This window comes from Camponotus vicinus, unplaced genomic scaffold, assembly GCF_025532165.1.
Source record: "Camponotus vicinus isolate PSW18456_S1 unplaced genomic scaffold, iyCamVici1.0 SCAF_1, whole genome shotgun sequence".
Lineage (NCBI taxonomy): Eukaryota > Metazoa > Arthropoda > Insecta > Hymenoptera > Formicidae > Camponotus > Camponotus vicinus.
Window position 1 is genome coordinate 6800826 of NW_028141945.1, and position 16453 is coordinate 6817278.

General features: G+C 30.7%; 5 protein-coding genes across 13 annotated transcripts; 2 read left to right on the top strand and 3 right to left on the bottom strand.

The window, feature by feature from the left end:
- Window positions 1–1109: 1109 nt before the first annotated feature.
- On the top strand, window positions 1110–3094 carry LOC145970472 (uncharacterized). The gene is made up of 3 exons (XM_083097271.1): window positions 1110–1283; window positions 1406–2107; window positions 2210–3094. The coding sequence occupies exons 1-3, from the start codon at window positions 1224–1226 to the stop codon at window positions 2366–2368; spliced, it is 921 nt and encodes a 306-aa protein (XP_082953397.1). The 5' UTR covers window positions 1110–1223; the 3' UTR covers window positions 2369–3094.
- Window positions 2821–4399, bottom strand: LOC145970460 (putative methyltransferase-like protein 25). Its single transcript, XM_083097259.1, has 4 exons — window positions 3821–4399; window positions 3397–3745; window positions 3224–3321; window positions 2821–3148 (listed from the first exon to the last, which is right to left on the bottom strand). Exons 1-4 carry the CDS (start codon window positions 4397–4399, stop codon window positions 2915–2917), a joined length of 1260 nt encoding a protein of 419 aa, XP_082953385.1. The 3' UTR covers window positions 2821–2914.
- A 5-nt stretch (window positions 4400–4404) lies between these two features.
- On the bottom strand, window positions 4405–6141 carry LOC145970496 (uncharacterized). Of its 3 annotated transcripts, none has more exons than XM_083097329.1 (2): window positions 5750–6141; window positions 4405–4822 (listed from the first exon to the last, which is right to left on the bottom strand). In XM_083097329.1, exon 2 carries the CDS (start codon window positions 4813–4815, stop codon window positions 4405–4407), a length of 411 nt encoding a protein of 136 aa, XP_082953455.1. In that variant the 5' UTR covers window positions 4816–4822; window positions 5750–6141. The 3 variants fall into 3 exon arrangements, with proteins under 3 accessions (XP_082953455.1, XP_082953448.1, XP_082953465.1); XM_083097322.1 differs by lacking the exon at window positions 5750–6141 and adding an exon at window positions 5241–5726; XM_083097339.1 differs by lacking the exon at window positions 5750–6141 and adding an exon at window positions 5067–5117.
- Window positions 5200–7356, top strand: Tbc1d7 (TBC1 domain family member 7). 4 transcript variants are annotated; one of them, XM_083097303.1, is made up of 6 exons: window positions 5200–5395; window positions 5631–5691; window positions 5831–6180; window positions 6428–6712; window positions 6826–6955; window positions 7041–7356. In XM_083097303.1, exons 2-6 carry the CDS (start codon window positions 5647–5649, stop codon window positions 7143–7145), a joined length of 915 nt encoding a protein of 304 aa, XP_082953429.1. In that variant the 5' UTR covers window positions 5200–5395; window positions 5631–5646; the 3' UTR covers window positions 7146–7356. The 4 variants fall into 4 exon arrangements, with proteins under 4 accessions (XP_082953429.1, XP_082953412.1, XP_082953422.1 ...); XM_083097286.1 differs by having other exon boundaries at window positions 5201–5395; window positions 5470–5691; XM_083097296.1 differs by having other exon boundaries at window positions 5201–5395; window positions 5618–5691.
- Window positions 7357–7455: 99 nt separating this feature from the next.
- On the bottom strand, window positions 7456–16110 carry LOC145970414 (solute carrier family 71 member 1). 4 transcript variants are annotated; one of them, XM_083097224.1, is made up of 8 exons: window positions 13103–13970; window positions 12221–12612; window positions 11666–12067; window positions 11247–11468; window positions 10788–11071; window positions 10224–10512; window positions 9846–10002; window positions 7456–9601 (listed from the first exon to the last, which is right to left on the bottom strand). In XM_083097224.1, exons 2-8 carry the CDS (start codon window positions 12353–12355, stop codon window positions 9495–9497), a joined length of 1596 nt encoding a protein of 531 aa, XP_082953350.1. In that variant the 5' UTR covers window positions 12356–12612; window positions 13103–13970; the 3' UTR covers window positions 7456–9494. The 4 variants fall into 4 exon arrangements, with proteins under 4 accessions (XP_082953350.1, XP_082953354.1, XP_082953360.1 ...); XM_083097228.1 differs by lacking the exons at window positions 12221–12612; window positions 13103–13970 and adding an exon at window positions 15767–16110; XM_083097234.1 differs by having other exon boundaries at window positions 9867–10002; window positions 12221–13971.
- Between the last annotated feature and the right edge of the window lie 343 nt (window positions 16111–16453).

The following is a 16453-nucleotide window of genomic DNA, read 5'->3' on the forward strand; positions in this document are numbered from 1 at the left end:
TTACACTTACGTCAATACAGATCTTATTACTTTCCTTCCTATACATCTATCCTTGTCGAATTATCGCCGATAAGCAATAACATTCTCATATGATACATTTATATATATATATATATATATATATATATATATATATATATATATATATATATACGCAAAATAAATAAATAACTTTTGCAATTACATTACAATAAATAATAACGATTTCAATTTCTGTGGAAAAAAATGTTACTATTGAAAAATTGTCGCTACTACTGCATATTTTTGATCAAAAGCAATTAAACTTTATCACTATTTTAAATTAAAAAATTTAAATTTAAATTTTTAAAAAAATTTAAAAAGGAGGATGTCAAGCGGACTATAAATTACGATTTTTTTAACATAAAAGTGGCTATAACTCGAAAACGACTTATTTCCAGACCTATGTTTATATAGCTTTTTTGTCTTCTTTTTGGGTCCCGAATCACTTCCCAAAGTACTGCGGGCGATTTTTCGGATATTCTGTATACGCGATATGATAATATTTATTTTAGACGCATTTAAACACGACGCATCTTGTTGAGTTTATAAATGAATTTCAATCTATTTAATGCTATGTAAATTATTAAGTTTATGCAAAAAACTGTTAATATTTTCTATTTAGTACAAAATATAAAAAAATGAAAATATATATTCTCCATTTTTTAAATTTTAAGATATATGTGTATAAGAATCTAGTTATTTATTAAAGTTTATAAAAGTAAACAACATTTCGCGTCGTTATAATTATGTATGGTATATATTATATGTATATGTATAATTATATTTCAGTAATATATTTCTATATATAATATTTCAATATAAAATTTTATTTAATTTTATTTAATGTCAGTATCAGCAACAAAAATATTGAATTATTTTATTAGTATAATTGCAATTTATACGTATAAATATAATTATACATTTTATCACACTTGAGCATTGTTATCGACCAAGTTATTTTACGTACTTATCGATAGTAAATTTCTGTAAAACTGTTCATATCATTTGAGTATTGTTATCGATTCGGCTATACTTGTATATTTATCAATTGTAGATTCTTTCCCGCCAAAAATGCGCGCGTGGATGCGCAAAGCGATTTAAATTGATTTGAATTAACTGCTTCGAACGAACACTTGTTGCTATTGTCTAAAAACTTTGTGAATCTTTTATTCCAATAGCCTTAATATTCTTTGACCAAGCCCATGGATGAAGACGATTATGAAGCTCTCCGACAAAAAAATATATCCGAAAGGAACGCTATTGTAAGTGTTCTTTCATTCGATGAAACTATAAATAACCTTACTTTTCAGAGGAAGCTAAAATTTCCTTTATATCGTGTATGTATGCAGAATATTTCGGTTATGATATAATGTATCTTGTATAGTTTGCAGATCTTTTCAAAGATATAAAGAAACAAACGAGAGAAATTAAAGGACTAGAGAAGAAACGATTGAGCAATCATGATTCCGAAAACCAACCGTCCAAGAAAAGGCGCAGAACGGCTTCAGAAGATGTAGAAAATTTTCATGGTGGTGGAGTACGTTTGCAGTTTCGTCGAACATACAACACTAGAAGCAGAAAGAAGGCATCCGGCAACGATGAATCTAACGATTCTGAAAATGAGAATGAAGAAAATGACTTATCAGAGTCTAAACGTAATCGATCCAAATTGAGAGTTTTATTTCCATGGGCAAAGCCATTTCAACGCTCCATCGATTTAATGAAAATGGGTGTATGTGACGTAGACGAGGAAGAAGAAGAAGAAGAAGACTACAAAAATGACAGTTTCGATGAAAATAGGCGAGAAAGAAGAGTTTACAAAGTAACAAAATCAGCATATGATCCTGAAAGCATACCATCGGTAGATGAGATTACGCAAAAGATGTTAGACAATGTAGCAAAGAAAAGTTCCCTGAAAACATATTGTAAAATTAATGGTACAAGCTGTCACCAATGTAGACAGAAGACTTTGGATACAAAAACAGTTTGCAGATCAGGAGAATGTGTAGGTATTAGAGGACAATTTTGTGGTCCATGTTTGCAAGGAAGATATGGCGAAAGTGCTATAGAAGCGTTAAAAGATCCAGTAAGTTAAATTTCTTATAATATTAGTATTGTATAATGCATTATATATTAAAATATTAGTGTGATTAAATTTTTGTAACTTTAATTAACTGTAATCTTTTAGGATTGGGCTTGTCCACCCTGTAGAGGCTTGTGTAATTGTAGTATATGTCGCACTAGGAGTGGACTTTGTCCTACAGGTATTTTAGCTCCTATTGTACGGGAGGAAGGATACTCATCTGTTATGGACTATTTGCAAGCATCAGAAATCGATGATAATTAAACATTCATCCATTATATAATTAAGAAGATTAGTTATGTAAAATATCAATATTGACTAGAATGTCAGTTAAAATCATTGAATTGAGAATTTATTTTAGATGCATATTTTGTTACATTGAATGTTGAGTAAATTTTACATGTCTCGCCTACATAAAAAATTTTTGATTAAAATTGATTAAAATTTTTAATTGAAAACATTATTAATAATATGAATTATTGTTTATATAACTATATATAGTACACTTATCTAATTAGTGATTCTCATTACATTTATATTTTAACAAAAATTTTGAAAATTATTGATTTATGAAAAATATTATAATTTGCTTGTTACACAAGCATTTTAATTAGTTTGAAAGACAAATCAAATGGCAATCATTGATAGCATTCAACATGTTCTTCATAATAATCATATTATAAGCATGACAAATCTTTTCTGTGAGTAAATTGATATTTGTACTATTAATTTAGTTAAAACTTTTATTCTTTATTTTTCTCATTTTTTCATATCGTCCATATATATATCATTTCTTTATATTTATTATATTTATTTTATCATAAGTATTGCATAACATCTGGGAGAGACTGTTGGGTTAAATAAACGTACAATAGCAATCTTCGAGTGTTTGGCATTATTTTGTAGAAATATAATTTTGTCCAACATAATCGCCGCTTCCACCACTGAACTTGTATATATTCTTAAAATTTGAAAAAGACGTAACTTTGATTCAAAGTGTATGTGACTCTGATATATTTCCTGCAGTGTACAAGTAGATGGTATCTAAAATTATATATTTTATAAAATTTCTATATATTAGAACGATAATGGGAAAATAACTTTCAGTGTAATAAAAACCTGTTTATTATCTATTCCAATTTTAGATAAGGCCCATTTTGCATAATCTGCAAAATTATCCAATGGTCCACCACGACCAACTTTAGTATTATAATATCCTATTATAAATTACAAGAAACATACATTATAAATCTCTTATAAAATAGATGTGTGTATTTGTGTTTGACACTAACCCATAGAATGCAGAATAATTTGTAGCACAGCTCTATAAAATAATGAAGGAGAAAGATGTTTATATCTACTCCTTTCAATAGATTGTTGAGCCAACATTCTAGCATTTTTAGAAAAAATCCAACGTCCACTCAATGATTCGTCTGCTAAATGATAACAACATGGAACTACAAAAAGCAAACGAATGTCTTTTGCATATAAAGAAGCTTTCATTATGGAATGCACAAGCATTCCACAAGTATGTAATCCTGTTAAAATTAGATTTCTATTTACACTCCAATCAGGATAATTCGTATTCACAATTTTGTTATAATCAGTTGTTTCATCTAGTTCTTGAACTACATATCGAGTCTAAAATAAAATAAAGACATTAAAAGTTTTTAAGATTTTTAAGTGGTAAATTGTAAAATTGAAGTTTTTACAAACCTTTGTTAGTGATTGCTTTTTTTTTCGAATTTTTTCTTGGCGATTTATCGCACCTTTATGACAAACTTGCGATGAATCAATTGCTAATACAGGAACATCAAAGTGCTCCGATAAATATGTCGACAAGTATCCTTTTCCAGCTCCAGCATCTATTACTAAGCTGTGAGTGGAAAGTGCCATTTCAGCAATAATTTTTCCAAGAACGTCAATCTCGTAGGACTTCTTGGTATTCATAAATTGAGACTTTGAATCAATAAGTTTATTCTTAATCAATGGTTCTTTACTAGGAACCTGTGGTAATAACTTTAATAAATCATCTACGCATATTACAGCTGGACACGATTCTAAAGAAAGTGATCTTGTTAATTGTATAAAATTGCTCAACTCGGGACTTGTATTACTTTCCATCCAAATATCGTCATTTATATTAATATTTTCGAGTTCTGATTTCAATTTCTCTGGTAAACATTTATCCCATAATTTTTCAGTAATAAAGTCAACCAAATGGCAATCTATTAATTCTTGATAAATATTAATAAAATCCAACGTTTTTTCAAAATAATTATTATATTCTGCCATGGTTGCTAAAATTCAAGTTTGTCTGCTTCGGGATATAGTGAATTAATTTTTGCTAATGAACAGAATTTGGCATATTTACATTTAATATCTTCTACAGCTTTTAGAATATCCAAATTATCATCTTGATGATCAGGAAAAGTACTGTGAATATCTTTCAAAAGCTTTTTGGCTATCGTTATGGTTTTTTCACAATCAGTGGCATTATTTTGTAGATAATGTTCCAAGACTCCACTGTAATATCCTAATTGAGCAGCGATTATACTAGCTCTATGATATCCAAGATGATATCCCTTTAATAGTTGCTCTTGACCACTTTCGTATCCTTTCTCATAACCTGATTTTTGTGCAATTTCTTCCGCAAATAATAAATCTTCAAAAGCTTTATTTATATCCAAATCCTTTTCTTTCTGAGACATATTAACACTGAAAAGATATATATATAGATTACATCTTTTTATAATAAGATGACTTTTATTTATTTTTTTGTTGTCATTAATATGCAAAGGTATAAAATAAAAATTATAAAAAAAGTTACTAAAAATTAAAAAGTTATCTACGTCATGATACTTAGATCAAATAATTATAGAGTACATTATGTATGAATATATATATATATATATATATATATATATATATATATATATATATAAATTATATAGAATTATACACTTATAATGCTGTGAGTAATATGCAGGAATAAAGTAAATAAACAAAAAAAATATATATATATATGTATAATTGCATATGATTGACATGTAAAACAAAAATTGTTAATTTTTCTGATTTGAAAAAATATGACATATATAATTATACAGAATTTTGAGAAAATAATAAAACTTACATGGACCGTTTGTTTATTGTAAATTATTAATTTATAAATTCGAACAAATTTATATATAAGATTTATTCGTGTTGCTTGCAATTTTTACACTTCAAATAAGAGAACGTTCGTATATTGAAGAGAAAGAAAGCGCAGAATTCGAGAGCGTGGAAAATGTAAGTAAAATGAACAGATCTATATATATATATCCACATGTGACAGATGTGTGCAAATATATATGTTTAAGTAGATAATTATGTACACATAAATTGAGCTTACAACAAACTCGTACAAAAAAAGAACACGAGATCGTTCAAATTATTATTATTACGAAGATAGGTTATAACGTTTAGAATCGAATGTTTGTTATTCAACTGTAATGTGATTTTCTCTACCAGTTTCCACTTTTAGTAAGATTTGCGCATAAATGATGACAGACGAGCGGAATTTTCGTTCGTCATACTATGAAAAGGTATGTATTCGCATCATAAATCTGTATAATTTCTAAATTGAAGTAAAAAAAACGTTACCACTTGTAAGAGAGTCCCACACATTATATTGCCATAATATTCATTGGAGAGTATGTAAATATTATTTTTTCTAAACGACAGGTTGGCTTTCGTAGCGTCGAAGAGAAAAAGTCTCTGGAGATATTATTGAAAGAGCGCCCGTTTGACAAGACAAAACTGAAACAATTTTGTTTAAGGTTCACTGTACCTGCTATGTACAGGAACTTCTTGTGGAAGGTGTTGCTCGATGTTATACCTGTTTATGTAGATAGCCATGAATTTATAATGGCTCAACGTACGGCGGAATTTCAAGATTTACAGAGAGCATTAAAAATAGCAAAAATCATAGACGATTATACAAAACCCAATTTGGTATTCTTAGCAATGTGGTTGTTACGTACAAGAAGAGCAAAAGTTGATATAACTGCTCAGTTGGAATCACCATTACACAGGTTTATATACTGTATTTAATATTATGTGTATTATGTATAAATGTACATTTTCACTTCAATTTAAGAGAATTGTTAAGAAGTGAAAGGGATTTAAGAATTTCAAGCAATTACAATTGTTTTTGGTTTAACATTTTTGTAAGTGTTTTAAAAAATATTTTGATATATCTTATAAAGTTATACATACTTCATGTAATATTGACATTAGATTGTCAAATACTTTATTAGAATAATATTTTATACATTACAGAGCAATGAGTAAAATGGCAGAGACATTATGGCATGTAATCGATATTGAATCGGAACAAGAGAAATTAGTGGATATATATTGGATATTATCTGGACTCTTTATACAAGTTGAAAAGTTGCAAAAAGAAGTGACGAGATTACAAGAGTGTACATATTCTTTGTTGGAAAGAGAGGACATAGAATTACATAAGCATCTTGTTAAAATTGATGCGCTTTATAATCTTCCATACGATACATGGTTTTATTCCTGTTTTGCTGGTGTAATATGCAATGGATCTATTGCTAAGTACATATATGTATACCATAAATTATCACATTGTACAATTATCTGCAATTTCATTACTTATTTTAATATTGGCAATATAGCGCGCAATGTACTAAAATACTTATTTATTATAGAATATGGGATAAAATAACAGTTGGCGCGTATCGAATTTTAGTGTTTGTCGCTGTGGTTACATTAACCACCTTAAGACGGCTACTCTTAAGATGTGAGAGTACAGATAATGTATTAGATACTATTAATAATGTAAGAGTACAAAAAATTACAATATTGTTTAATAAAACACGAGATATATGCATATATTTTCTCAAATTTCATGATTTTGTTTTAGATAACAGAAGAAACGTCAGAAATGATAGTCAATAAAGCAATTGAATCAATGCAACAAAGTGGAACAACACAACAAGTTGATATGTATTTTACAAAACACAGTTAATGTCCTATGCCATAATAATATAAAAATATGTTGTGTGATTAATATATATATATATATGTTGTATACATAACACACACTTACTATCGATATCGGATTTGTTTCTTCCCTCCAAACGATATATGAATACAAAAAACGAAAATTCTGATGAATTTTATTATTCGACATTAAAATAAAATTTAACTTTGAAATTATATTATTTGAGTACACACAATGTCTTAAAGTTTTTCTACAATTCTCCAGTTTATGTTCAATTTATTATCAGTCGATTATTTTATGTTTTAAAAATATGAGTTTTTAGATGATACCCTCCTTTATCTTAAAAATAATCATTTTTTATTAATGCATTCATCGTACATTATACATATACAATTACTTAACTCGTAATAGAGTTAAGAGACTTATTCTAAACTTTATTCATTCTTAACGTTATATAATCTTCCGACTTCTCTGCTTTGTATTTATAATACAATTGTATATATTTACTTCAGCATATAAGAGCGACTTTATATGTATATAAGTAATTCTAAGGAAACTGAAACTATAGAATTGTAGTTGCACTGTTTGCATCTGTTACAATTTCTACCTCATTCTGTAATATTTTATTGACAATTCTAGAAAACTTATGTAATTTTGCATTTACATTTGATCATGAGAACCATACTTTTATCATATCGATGGAAACTTTAATTCTAGAAAATCTTTTTTTAAATCTAACACATGTATATAAATGAGGAGTTAAAATTCAATATGTATCAATGAATACATATTTATTAAATTTTTATGCCACAAAATATCGTATTAATATCGTCCAATGAATATACATATAATAAATATAATTGTTAACTAAATATATTTTTAGATATTTCCAAGAAATACATAATCTCGAAAGAGTGCAAATACATATCAAAATTTATAGGGAAAAAAAGAAAAAAAATCGTCGAAGAATCTTAAAGAGGAGTACATTTTGCACATTATACATGGGCGTCTATAAAAATTTATTTTTCGATTAATTTGTGTTTGCAATTTGTATTGTTGGGTTTAAACTAATTGATTTCAAAATCATAATAAATTTAAAATTAATTCAGTAATTAAAAAATTACTGTTATTTCTTATAGATTATTTTTAAATTCGATTTTTCATGTAAATATATTATTATTAAAATGATAATAAATATTAAATTGCAACTTTAAATGATCTAAATTATAAATCAATGCCACTGTGATAAAATAGATATATTTTTCCTAAAAGATTTTGATATTTTTCTATAAAATAGAAGCAAAATATACAAAGCTCTATTCTATCATAAAATTTTTTTTCTTTTCATTTTATAACATCAATGACTCCGATTTTAACACGCATAAATTTAAGAATACTATTGGTTTTCAATTAATAATACAATTTCATTAGTCATAATATTGGCGTCTACCATTGTCTTTGAATGACAAACTATGTATAATCTGCTGCTATCATGTTGAGGCCTTTCGCGTTATGTGTTCATAGTATCTATTAAAATAAATAGTTTGTGCAAAACGAGACGGATTATATGATTTACAGATATTAGTTAAATTATACTGGGTGATGTATGACAAGTAATAATCATATTGTGTCTGTATAAAAAGAAATACAATCTGCAAAATTTTAATCTTTTTCAATTATTCTGATGTATTGTGTGTAAAAATTATTTATAAGGAATGTGTAAACTCTATTCCTACTGCTGTATAAACATATATAGATGCAAAAGATACATTGTAATTTCCATCAAGTGCTATTAGCATGTAATGTAAAAAGTGACAACATAAATCAGAAATATAAGGGAAAAAGATACGACATCAAAGTAAAGAATCAATTATTAAGTTATATAAGTCTAATAAAAAATACTGATTATAACTTTCATCGGTGTGCCATTTTGTGCCATTGGCGAACTGCATAAACTAGGAGTCACTGATACTTTGCATAAAAGCTGTCATATCTGTCATTTAGTAGTCGGCGCAAGAATCTTGAAAAGGAAGAGCTAATTTAACACGCATTTCGTAACATAATATGCTTGTAATACGATTATACTCGACTTTGAGATCAACCCACGTATCATTGCACAAGCACTGCTTGTGAGAAATTTGTCACAACCTAAACATTAAGTTCCATCAATAGTCCTAAAATCAATTTTATAGTTATTGCCTTAAACAAATAGTATAATACAATATAGACAATTCTATTACAATCCCCATTCGAGTCAGGTGCACTTCATAGAGCGACGACTTTTTTCGCTTGATTAAAAGCTCGAGTTTTATCGCTCAGCTATTAACATTTTCATCATATGGTATGACTTGCTTTACTTTTTTTCAATAGACACTATAGCGCGGCGGAATTACAATTGTCGACTAGTGGCGATAATGGACCGATCTTTCCTCTTCCACTTCCCGTTCGGTCTCCCTCGTACTGGACATCCAAAGATAAACCTAAAATTTAAAATACTTTAAGTTTACATTGTATAATATAGAAGAGTATTAAATTTTTGATATTTTAGACGCTATTTGCGTATACATATAAAAATTTTTATGAGACAAATACTTCGCATATAAATCTCAATATATTATTTTTAACTTATTATGTTTAATCGATAAAAATTGCATTTGCAATATAATTTTCGATGAATCCCATCACCATAAATATATTTGGCATATTTGACAACCTTTAACGTACATTTCTGATATGCGTATTTACCGGAGGGCCTCCGGGATGTGGATGGATGATGTAACGATCCTGTTGACATGGTATTTGATTCGGGAATAAACGCAGCTACTAACAGTGCGCAGATCACAAGTAATGCACCAAACACGAACGGCGGTCCTGGTACAAGCTGTAAGTATCATTTAATCAATGTTTATTCAAACAATATTTATATAAATATATTGAACTTTTTTTTTATAATATAAATAAGTATAATACCACATTGCATATACATGACACACATAGATATGAAACACACACACACGCACACACGCATAGATATGAAAGATTCCTAAAAAAAAAAACACGACTAAAAGAAACTATGCTTACCTGCCCATGTAATCCACATACCTGAGGCATTATATCAAGATGCGTGCTAGTTCCCGTCCTGTTGTTCTCATCCACAAATGATGGCTTCAAGGGAAGATTAGGCGTATCGTCGTTAAGATCAACGTGAAAAAGATAGAATATAACACCAAACATAGCAGGACCAAGTCCATTGCAGAGACCACGCATTCCTGTTACCATGCCTTGTACTAATCCTTGCTTATCAGCATCGGAATGCATGGATACGAACGCAGAAATTGCGGGATACGTTATGCTTGATACAGAGGCAAGTACTCCAGCAGCCCACATCATCCTTGAAATTAATATTCAATAAGCTATGACAAAATATGCTTATTTTGTATTCAATATATCTTAATGAAAGAGATGGAACAAAGAGATAGATATTGAACAAAAAAGTTCTCGTATAATTTCCTAGTTTTTTCTAGTATGTATATTGTGTACTAAAATTATTAAGATTTTGAAATATGAAAAATCACATTGCCAATCGCTCAACTACTTAATCAATTTATAAATATATTAATTATTATGTAATATATTATATTGCTAAATATAAATAAATATAATTACCATGTTTGCGAGCCGAATCCATACCACATGAGTTGTAGCATCTCAAATAACAGACCAAGCATTATAGTATGTTTGCTACCAAGTGTTCTCATCAAGGGTCCTAATACAATCTGCGCTCCCACACTCAGGATGCCCACCACAGCAATAAATATAGCCACCATGAAAGCGGAGAAGCCCATAGCCAATTTTAAATAAACAAATATACAACTATACTGTCCTGCTTCAGGAAGATAGCTCAGGAACACGGTAACACACAGCATTAGAATGGTATGGTCTTTTCCAACCTGTCAAACAAATATCTATATCCATCTATATTTATATACTTATCCTCTTATTATATCATTTATATCGTATGTTACAATCTTAAAAAAATTATATACATTGCACAATGAATATATAATGTTGGTAGATTTTATGAAAGATACAACATACATAATACATGCTTAACAAAGTTTTTACCTTTCCAAGAGCAGCAAATGGGTCAGCTTGCTCCCATGATATAGGTGCTGGTGGACGTGCTTTTTCAGGCAAACTTTCAGGTACAGCCACTAATATGAAAAACACATCCAAGACTGCAATAGCAGTTGCTAATGCTACGGCAAGATTTTCTCCATACGTTGTCATGGTATAAGCACCCAAAGCTGGACTTATTACCATACTTGCAGCAAAAGTTGCAGATACCTAAGAAACAAGCGAAAAAAGATACATATATAAAATTTATTTTATAAATTAGATTACTTATTTTATAAATTAGATTACTAAATAGTATAATTTCTCAAATAATTTCTCTTATTACTATTTTTGATAATTTTGACATTTAATATACATTACAACATTATATTGCAATCCTAATCGTGGTAAAAATAATGTATACATACCAAACCATACGCTAGCGATCTTTGATTTTCTTCCGTTACATCTGCGACATATGCAAATACCACTGAAAATGTGCAGGCAAATACGCCGCTAATGGAAATCATGGCAAAAAACCACCATGTATTAATGCTCATTAGAGGAATCGGTGCACATGTGAAGGCCACTGTGATAAGTAGAAAGAATTTTCGACCCCATACGTCGGACAGGGCACCGATCAGTGGCGCAGAGAGAAAAGATAAGATTCCTTTAATTCCCATTATCAAACCATTCATCAGGAACGTGTGATCCGGAAATGTTTCATTCAATACCGAAATAATAGGCATGGTCAATAATCCCCATGCAAAGAATTCCAAGAATATTACAACTAATGCATGATACACGCTCGCCTCGCCCACACCAGAACTCTGGAAAATAAGAATACAATAGCATATTACAAATAAATTATAAAATAGCGCTTTTAATATAAGTATAGCAATTGTATAAGTTAAATTTGGATAAACGGAAATGATGGCCTTCCACATGTCATAAGCAACATTTATGATATCTTGGCGGCTGACCTTGAGATGTCTGTAGCACTGTTGAACAAACGTAAGAGGAGGTGTAAGTTTAGCTATAGCATGATCTTGACTATTATGTATCTCAGAACAGGACGGGCCCAAGCCCTCTGTTCCGCCGTTTGCCCCAGGGGGCATGACCCCTAAGAAATGTTACTATATATATTTCTTTTCATATTCACATTCTAATTGACGCTTTTGTCATTCTCCACTCATGTGTATGCGATAAAGAAATAGACAATCTTCTCTTAATGTAATATCAATGTACCGTTTCTGCATATCAGTTTTGTGCTAAATTTTTACTCGTCCTTCGATATTATTCTCAGTTTATTCGCTTCAATCGAGTTTATATGATTTTTTCATAGCTTTTTTAATATAACATCCAAAATATTGCACTGCAATCGAAATACAATATACTATATATGTACTTTACTATACTTTATCTTAATTATTTTACAAATAATTTCTTCAATTGTCCTGTTATTATTGTTACATTTACTGGCATATTACATTTGCATTACAAATGAGGTCATTATAAAACTAAAACAGCATATATCTGTCTTTGTTATACATCTGTTTTTCATACATTGAAAAATCAATAATTGTCTATTTACATAAAACTTTGATTAATTATTTCTGTCATAAAACTGTCAGCTTTTTATATATATATATATATATTTATTTCTGCAATTATTATCTATATACACATTTTCAATTTTAATAAAAAATATTAATTGCAAGATAGATACGCAATAAGTCACTGTTGTCGTGTGTATATATGTTCTCCTTGATTTTTAATTATATGTTTTAATTTTATGCGACATGTGAACTTTCCGACAATCAATTATCAATGTTTGAACTTTGTTATGGCAGTGCAAAGCTTACACTAACGTATTCTTCCGCTGCATCCTTGTAAAATCTGTACAACATTAATCTCGATGTATACATTTTGCAGCAAGTATGTCAGAAATATCTCTGGTATCATCTCTCTAATCATACAATATAGTCAACTTTGTAATATTTTCTATCATTTAGTATACAGTGCCAAATCAGCGAGCGTCATCGGGTTCTTGGCAAGTTAGGAAATTCATAGAGGGGAAGCGATTTACATAGCAAATTTATATAGTTGATATAAATTAGAGTCTAGTAGAGCTCGAAGCTAGGAATAGCGTTTTTTCCTCTAAAAAGACACGCATCGCGTCTTTTCTCTCTGTGACAGTTTTCCCCTCATGACAGAGAACAGAGATGCGTTAAATGAGCAGCATCCCTCTTCCGAGTCCATTAACGAGTGGATTCTCGCACGGCCTTGACTTGATCGTGCACAGTCGCGATCAGATGTGACGTCACAGGATTCCACGAACGCGAGAAATTTGGTTGACGATAGAGCGCCTAACGAAGCCGTCCACGTTTGTTCCTTTTTTTTTTCTCACGTTTCGCGCGACGATGTCCACGTTATACTTAACATCGAAGCATTATTTTCGACCAGGAGCGACTGGTCGTACGAGATGATCCGTGCCACGGATGAAACTTGGCTTCCTCTTTCTCTCGTATTTCTGTCTGTGTCTTAAGATTACAGCCGTTTGTCGGCGGCTTGTTTGGCGAGATCTCCGACAATCACATATTTCCAGCCAAGATCCCTCGACGCGCTGTCAATCGTTCGCGCGACTCGTTCACATCGTTTGATAATTTATGCGAGAAATCAAACCTCCGCATTGCAACTGCTCCAACTGATCCCCCTTCCTACCCCCGCCTCATCCCCTCATCGTATCAGCGCCTCCCCCTCTCGGCGGTTTTGCCTACAGCTCTTCGAGCTAACTCCCGACTCGACCTAACCTAACAATGACCAACAGCTGGCACAATCGTTTGGCCAATCATTTGGCACAATCGAGTCCGCGATTCTCTTGGACGTTATTGCGAAGAGAACTTTTTAAGCTCGCGATACATTTTACAACAATATTACTGTCCGCAAAATTCTGATAAATTATCAGGGTGATTGAGAAGATATATCGTGGAAAAACTGATCGATGCGCAAGACACTTGGCTGCTCTTGTATGGTGTCCCACACATACATATGCGCGCGCGCACCTTCGTACACAATAAATGGTAAAAAATAACATGTATATACATGTATGTGCATACACACACACACACACACACACACACAAATAAATACATATACTCTTTTCAATTATACAAGTGTTTGTTGGAGTATAACTCGGCAAATCCAATTTAAAAATTATATGCTAAGAAGAAACAAGTTGCATTCTTGCACTGGATAGATAACAGAATGGAATTATAATGTTTTATGATAAATGGAGTTTATTGAGTAATTAGCATTGATTATTGAACATGATATAAATAAACAGCTCGCTGAGCTAATAACTAATACTGACTGTAAAAATAAAGATTATAAATATTAAGATTGTAAAAATGTAAAATTTCATATATAAATATGTATAAAGGTATAAAGTATTATTTTAATCGCTTTGATTTTTCTTATGCACTGGAATCTCTTGCGAATAATAAGTATTTACAATGGAGTTTAGCGAGCAATTAGCATTGATTATTGAACATGATATAAATAAATAGCTCGCTGAGCTAATAACTAATACTGATTGTAAAAATAAAGATTATAAATACTAAGAGTGTAAAAATGAAAACTCGTATATAAATATGTATATAAATATTATCTAATTTTTCTTATGCACTGGAATCTCTTGCGACTAATTAAGTATTTACAAAAATGTACTATCAACTGATAGCATATTATAGTAAATTATATAGTAATATTATAGTAAATTATGTAAATAAAATATGGTAAAAAAAAACCTGTATGACCACACTGGCCCCTATTCTGTATTTATATACTATATATGCTTGTTTTATAAAGCAGGAAAACATTATGGTCCATATTCTGAATCCTCTTTTATCGATAAAAGTGCCTCTAAAAGTGGCTTACAGCCAATCAGAAGGCTTATAAGCCACTTTTAAAGGCACTTTTATCAATAAAAGAGGATTCAAAATATGAACCAATGTGTATACATATGTGTAAAATTATACGTATGCAAATAAGATAAGAATTTAAGGTACTTTAAATATACGCGAGTATTTGCTTTTGAACATAATTCACACATATACACGTTCACGAGATTCCGATATATAAAATCTTATCAAAGATAAATTTTTTCTATAGATATTAATGTCTTTATATCTCTATAACCTGTTGAAATATACTTGTGGACAAAGAATATATCAATTGTAGTTTCTTCAACTACGTATCGTCCGACTAGATATATATTTTTGCTCAAATATTTTTTCGGCTTACACAAGAGCGGTGTAAGTTCGCATACGATAAAAGTTTTTCATTAATATCAATTATGCGTGTGCGATTCCACGTACGTGAGAATAATAAAGAGATAAGAATTTCGATAGGTTCTTTCACACATCGAAAGAGAGATGGCGAACGCTAGGCTAACACCCGCTTACTGCTACGAGGTTAGAGGGTAAAGAAGAGTCAAGAGGATGAGATGCATGAAAATTCTTTAGTACCGTAATGACTCCATCCTTCATAATGGACTTTCGGCTTCGTATGATCATGCCCACGACCTTCTTAGAGACCTTGGCAGGCATATTCACGCACTGCGCGCACAAACTCTTTCGCTTCTTCAATTTCATGAATTCTTAGAATCTCGTCGACACGGTAGGAGGCATTTTTCCACGACACGGCAATTTATCGCTTATCACGCGAGGGATTAATTTCAGCTCCGAACCTTTCTCATGACGGCATCTACAAATCTACATACATAACAGCAACGCGAATAATGTTAGAAGAGCACAAACGAACGTATTGTCCGCGTGTCCGCGAACTAACACAGACTGTTGTGAATAATCATGAACTATCGCGAGTTGATCAAACCGCGCGCACTCAGATTTTATATCGAATGGGCCGGTTTCCATGGACGCGTCAGCGCGTCTTATCCGCCATCTGTCATTGGTCGTTGTTTCTTTTCACGATATACAAATCATACATGGCAACGTATTGGAGCGATCGTTCCTCGTTAAGTTTTCTTCGGTCCATATTCTGAATCCTCTTTTATCGATAAAAATGCTTCTAAAAGTGGCCTGTAGCCAATCAGAAGGCTTATATGCCACTTTTAGAGGCACTTTTATCGATAAAAGAGGATTCAGGATTTCAGGATATGGGTCTTCATTTTCGATAATCAAGGAAGACTCGAC